The 6,047-nt window shown below is 34.3% G+C and overlaps 1 protein-coding gene across 1 annotated transcript; it reads right to left on the reverse strand.

Annotated features, from left to right (window-relative positions):
• Positions 1-4,326: 4,326 nt before the first annotated feature.
• Positions 4,327-5,546, reverse strand: LOC106433752 (cytosolic sulfotransferase 11). The gene has a single exon (XM_013874577.3). The coding sequence runs from the start codon at positions 5,408-5,410 to the stop codon at positions 4,406-4,408; it is 1,005 nt and encodes a 334-aa protein (XP_013730031.2). The 5' UTR covers positions 5,411-5,546; the 3' UTR covers positions 4,327-4,405.
• Between the last annotated feature and the right edge of the window lie 501 nt (positions 5,547-6,047).

Consider the following 6,047-nt stretch of genomic DNA (forward strand, 5'->3'; position numbering starts at 1 on the left):
AAAAGAGTAACATAAGAGCATCATTATCCCTAAGAGACACTTAGGAACTCTTAAGCTCTTTTTAATATTTTTAAGTATTAAAAAGTTATTAGAGGATAGATATCGATAGGATTGTTAAGATATTATTCCTCAGTATATTCTGTATAGTTATGAGTCGATCCCTGATATCACTCAACCTCTTGTACTAATAAAAGTGAATTAAGAGACAACATTAAGAAACCCAAATATTTTTATGCTCCATTGCAAGATTCTTAATTAAGAGTTTAAAAAAAAAAATTATTTTGGGAAGAAGATGCCATGAGATGAAAATTGTTTATAAAACATGAATCTTTACCACATACGTACATCTCTCTGCCTATCAAAACAAAATCAACACATCTTTAATCTCATATGAACCAGAAGTATACCAAACAGTTTGCATATCAATATTCTTTTTTTTTTTGCATATCAATATTCTTACAAAGACATATTTGCTTCTTAGATTCAACAAAACTCTCTTCTAAAGTCAACCATTTCCCATGAGAGACCTTTACATGACTCATAACCCTTTCTTTCTGAACAGATATCAAGAACTCGAGAAACCCACAACAGAAACTACTATCTCGCATCACTATAGATCAAAAGTTCAAAACTTTTCTAAGATGAGAGTTGAATCAATTAAATCAAGGAAGAAGGGAGAGGAACCATTCGACAACGCTGGAAACATGAACAGCCCAAGTGGGTAGAGACAATGCGTTAATTGATTTAACTACCACACCAAACAAACAAAATAGCAAGGTCGGCTCCACAATTCACCTTGAGGTTTGATAAGAAACGATCATTACAAAACTTAAAGATGATCTGACAAAAAATATTTATTGCTTTGTAATAAGAGAACAAACCAGTCCGTGCTCAGCTCAACGCGTGCCCCTGAGAAGAGGATATCAAGAGCTTCAGAGATTGATCGGGACGGAGGAGGCGTTGGGGAGGAAGGTCGGGACGGAGGAGGGTGAAGCGACTGAGATGGCGACGATTCCGGTGGTGGAAGTTTCGAAATCAAACAGAATCAGTCCTTTCGGGAGAGAAAGAGAGATGAGAGATGAGAGATGAGACAGAGACAGAGACAGAGACATCGCGTTATGGTGACACCTGTCACTAAGAGGCGGGCCTTCCAAGCCTTACGCAAGAGGCAACTCTTGGGCTTATGTGTTTTGTTAATTATTTTAAAATTGGATTTGGGGGTAAGAGTTGGGTTAAGAGTCAGCGATAATGCTGCTCTAACTATACAGAAACAGTTCAAAAAAAAATTATGTAAAGAAGATCATAATAATTTTTTTTTTTGAATGAATGTTAAATTGTATTCATCAAAAAAACCCTTTTTACATCAAGTGAAACCTTAAGTTAAATAGACTATTACTCCTATTTTTATTCCATTTTTTTACAGCAACCTATACTTCAAAACTTCTATCAGCTGGCAAATTGCCAAAATCCTATTTACAACTTTGTGCCAAACCAGTATTGCAGCATACCTTCCAACCCCCTTACTCCTTTGGACTGCACCAAACTGAGCTTGTTCCTGATAGCTTTATCTATCAGCTTTGCCAAGACCAGCATTGGGAGAGGCTGTTCACCATGGCGCCTCTTGTTGCGTTCTGTCCATAGCATGTACAAAGCAGTCAGAAATGCATAGCGAAGAGCAAAACGCTTCTTCTTCTCCATAGACTGGTTTGTGATTATCCTAGTAATGTCATCCCAATTAGTAGTGTAGTTGTTGAGCAAGATCCCTTTAGTAAGAGTTTCCCAAATACATGAGGAGAAGATGCACTAAAAAAAAAGGTGCTTCTTTGTTTCAACAGCATTTTTGCAAAGCACACAGGTCGTGTCCACGCCTTGACTCCAGTTCGAAACTCGGTCCATGGTGGAAAGCCTATCCCGCAGCGCTAACCAAGCCATGAAAGCGAATTTAGGATTTGCTTGAGAGAACCCCTGCTCCAAATGCATTGAACCCCTGGCGCTCTTGTTAGCTGTCAAGTCACATGAGTGGAGAATTTGTGCTTGAATCCCATGTTCCCTTTCCACAGATGAACATCCTTCACATCTGCTCTCTGCTTCGCTTTAGTTATCACCAGTTCTTTTTCAATATCATTCAACAAAACTCTTCTATGTCGTTTCCTTCTTCTATTATTGCAGAGAGCTTCCTCCACCGTTGTTTCTCTCCTGATACCCAAATCAATAAAACTTCTGTCTTCAAGAAGATCACTCCCAACTCAGACCACTTGTCATACCAAAAAGAGGTATGTCATAATAATTGTCTGTTTATATTTATACAAATCCTAATCGTAGAGATCGGATATATTTAAGTTTGGGTAGTTTGTATTTTTTTAAAGTTTGTCAAGATATGAGTAAATAATGCGGCAACAAAGTTAAGAAATTTTGTAATTAATTGACCACCAATCCTATTTGAGTTTTTTTTCTTCTGCTGACGTTATTCTTTTTATTTTATTTTCTATATCCACCCATTGTTCAGGTAAGCATCAAATCTCAACAACGTGTGAACCCACCGAGCACCACAACAGTAACAACACAATTCAGTCAATTGATATTTGTGTCGTCCAAATTTGACCAGACGTTCGTTGATTAAAGGCCTGTTCTTTTTAGGGTCACTGAAGCAGCTGTGAATGACCAAAATTATAACTGACTTTTTGTCCAAGTATGTGGAGAACACCGCTGGCAGCGGTACTTTCTACCATTAAAATCAGACGCAGCTCTTGTTTAACTGTCGGTGTTTTACACAGCGACACGGAAAACACTGGCCCTTGTAAAAAGTAATCGCAGGGCAGCTCATTTGTTCTCCACAATTTATTTTCCCGGTTTTGATGTATAAATTTTGAGACGCTGCTTCAGCGACAGTAAAAAGAACAGGCATTAAGATGTTTATCAGAACTGGTACGTAACTTTATAATAACAATGGGAAAATCGCATTTTAAACACTCAGAGTGTCACTTTCTAGCACTTTAAACACTCAATTTTTTTACTAGCGCTTTAAACCTTCAAAGTAATATTTTTATCATAATAAACCTCTAAAGACGTTTTCATGTTCATAGACGACTGGTACTGTTCATTTTACAGGTCAAAATGATGACGTGTCGGTTTCTTAAAAAAAACAGAAAAATTCGAATGAAATTGGAAAAATTGTAAAAAATTCAAAACAAAATTAAAAAAAATCTAAAAATTCAAAAAATATAAAAATTAAAATTAAAATTTCAAACTTAAAAATAAATAAAATATTAAAAATACAAAAATAAGATCTAAAATTAAAATGTCAAATTGAAAAAATAAAATAAAATTTAAAATTCTAAAATAAGATCTAAAATTAAAACTTCAAACTTAAAAATTACAATTGTAAATATTTAACCAAAAAAGTTATATTTATTTTAAAATTCCATTTTTTGAAAGTGACTGTCACTTAGATGATATCAAAACTTGCCACCATCAAAAACAATATATCAAAACTTGCTACCATCAAAAACAATATATCAAAACTTGCTACCACCAAAAACTTTTTTTTGATAATCCAGATATCTAGACACCTTACATAACCCTACTAGCGCCTAAGTACACTTCGCAAAAAGCATTTCGGGGGTCGCCAATTTCACCCCATGTTAATTGATGGTGGCTACACGCATGGCTAGTAATTCTCTCAAATATATTATGTTGAGTTTTGTCCCAAAAAGATTTTCTAAGAAAAAAAAATGACCAAAATGTTTCATTAGAGATGCAAAAGACTCTTATGCTCTAAATATATAAATACAAATAAATAAAGAAAAATTTCAAATTATTTTTTAATATTTTAGCTCTTATTTTAGAATTTTAGAATTTCTAATTTTTTTTTTTAAATTTGACATTTTAATTTTAGATCTTATTTTTAAATTTTTAGAATTTTTTATTGTATTTTATTTTAAAATTTGATTTTTTTTTTTATTTTTTTAACTTGTAGATTTTTTTTTTTGAATTTTTTACGATTTTTTCTAGTTCCATTCATATTTTTCTGTATTTTTTTAAGAAACTGACACGTCATCATTTTGACCTGTAAAATGAACAGTACCGGTCGTCTATGAACAGGAAAACATCTTTGGAGGTTTATTATGATAAAAATGTCACTTTGAAGGTTTAAAGTGCTAGTCAAAAAGTTCAGTGTTTAAAGTGTTAGAAAATGACACTCTGAGTGTTTAAAATGTGATTTTTCCTAATAACAATTGAGGAAAATCAAAATTTAATTATTATATGAAACATATTATAGTCCAATAGTCCAACCAAAACTGGGGTTAGGAATTACGTGAAAGTGACTTGACCAAACATAACACAGCACAACTTTATTTGCTGAAATTTAATGTGCTGTTAAGTACAGGAAAAACATAACACAACCTTATTGAAATATCAAACCAGAACCTTGTAGTTTACATTCAACAATATCATCAATCTTTTTTGCCATTTGAGGAGTGAGATGATTCTTCCAGTCACCAACTTCACCTTTCCTAAAGAACACATTAGAATCTATACCAATTCTCGTTGTCCCATTCATATTAATCTCCAAATTGCTCAAATTACGCAAGCTACACAACTTCAAGATCTCCTCCACCGAACCACTCTTTTCTTCTTCCTCGGTGAATGGAAAATCCAAGAACTCAGCGAGCCTCTTGACTTGAACACGAGGCTCCTCAATCATCTCCTCATACTTCAAAAAAAGAACGTTCTCTCCATCTTCCAAGCTCCCATTCCAGTAGCCCAACACATGTTCCCAATATGGTCCATATAAGATAACTCCTTTACAATATGCATCAAACATGAGCTCAAAAGTGGCCTGGTCCATCTTGGTGCGATGCAGCATGTTTCTATAATGCCAACCGGATACGAACGTATCCTTGATACCTCTACACACATACACGACTTTGCAAGGTGAGGAAGAAGACTTTGTGGTGGCTTCCCTCAATGTGTTTAAGTGCATGTGTGTTGAATATATCATAGGAGAAGGAAACTTTGTGAGATCAGGAGTTTGGCTACCAGCGTATAGCTCAACCTCAAGAAATGGGACAAGGTCATGAGGGTTTTGTGAGAGCAAAGGATGGGTTTGAGGATTCTCAAGGTATTTTTCTCTATGTACAAGGGCGAAAACGAGGGATTTTAGCCAAGTGGTACCACCTTTGGGCAAAGAAGCAAGGATTATATCGGTGTCTCGTGGGCGGAAATGCTTTTGGACATCAAGAACTGCTTGGAGTATGTTGGGATAGTACCAACAACCTTTGTAGTTGTAGAGAGGGTAACCCATGAAATCTTTGTCTGAAGGAAGAGTAGAGATCAAGTTCTTGGTCTCGTGGCTAACTTTGTCATCTTTCATGTAGTTTGGGAGGTGAGGTTCTTGATGACCCTCCATTGTGATACACAAAGAGAGGATAGTGAACAAAGTATGGAGATAAAACTTTGGAAAATCATGTTTTATAGACAAGACAAGTATTAAGGGGGCTTGTACGCATTTCAATCATGGGTGATTCCTAAGCCACACACACATAATCTTATCTTTTCAAGAAAGCATTTGTGACTTTTATATTTTCTTGCCAAAGTTGCTTTGCTTTTTTCTTTTCTTTTATTATTTTCTAAACAAAAATATTTACACGTTTCATTTGTTGCTTTGTGCATCTTGATCCCGCAAGTTAGGCCTGGGACGGATCAAGTATCCGGACAATTTTGTAAGGTATCCGGATCTTTATCTAGCGGATCCATAATTTTACTATATTTATCCTGATCTGGGGTTCTAGGATATCCGAGTGTCGGATATCCTTCTAAAAATTGTAATATCCGGCGGATATCCGAATCCGGATTTAGATCCTTAAAATAAATAAATAAGTAATATTAATAATATATATAAAATATTAAAAATAATTTAAAAATAACAAAATATATAATGTTTTTAATTATTTCTTTGTATAATATTACAAAATTTATATATACTATGATAAAAATGAAAATATATTAAATAAAGTTAGTTTTATATATAGATATTACTATTTTTG

The sequence above is a fragment of the Brassica napus genome, chromosome A2 (assembly GCF_020379485.1).
Source record: "Brassica napus cultivar Da-Ae chromosome A2, Da-Ae, whole genome shotgun sequence".
NCBI classification, from domain to species: domain Eukaryota; kingdom Viridiplantae; phylum Streptophyta; class Magnoliopsida; order Brassicales; family Brassicaceae; genus Brassica; species Brassica napus.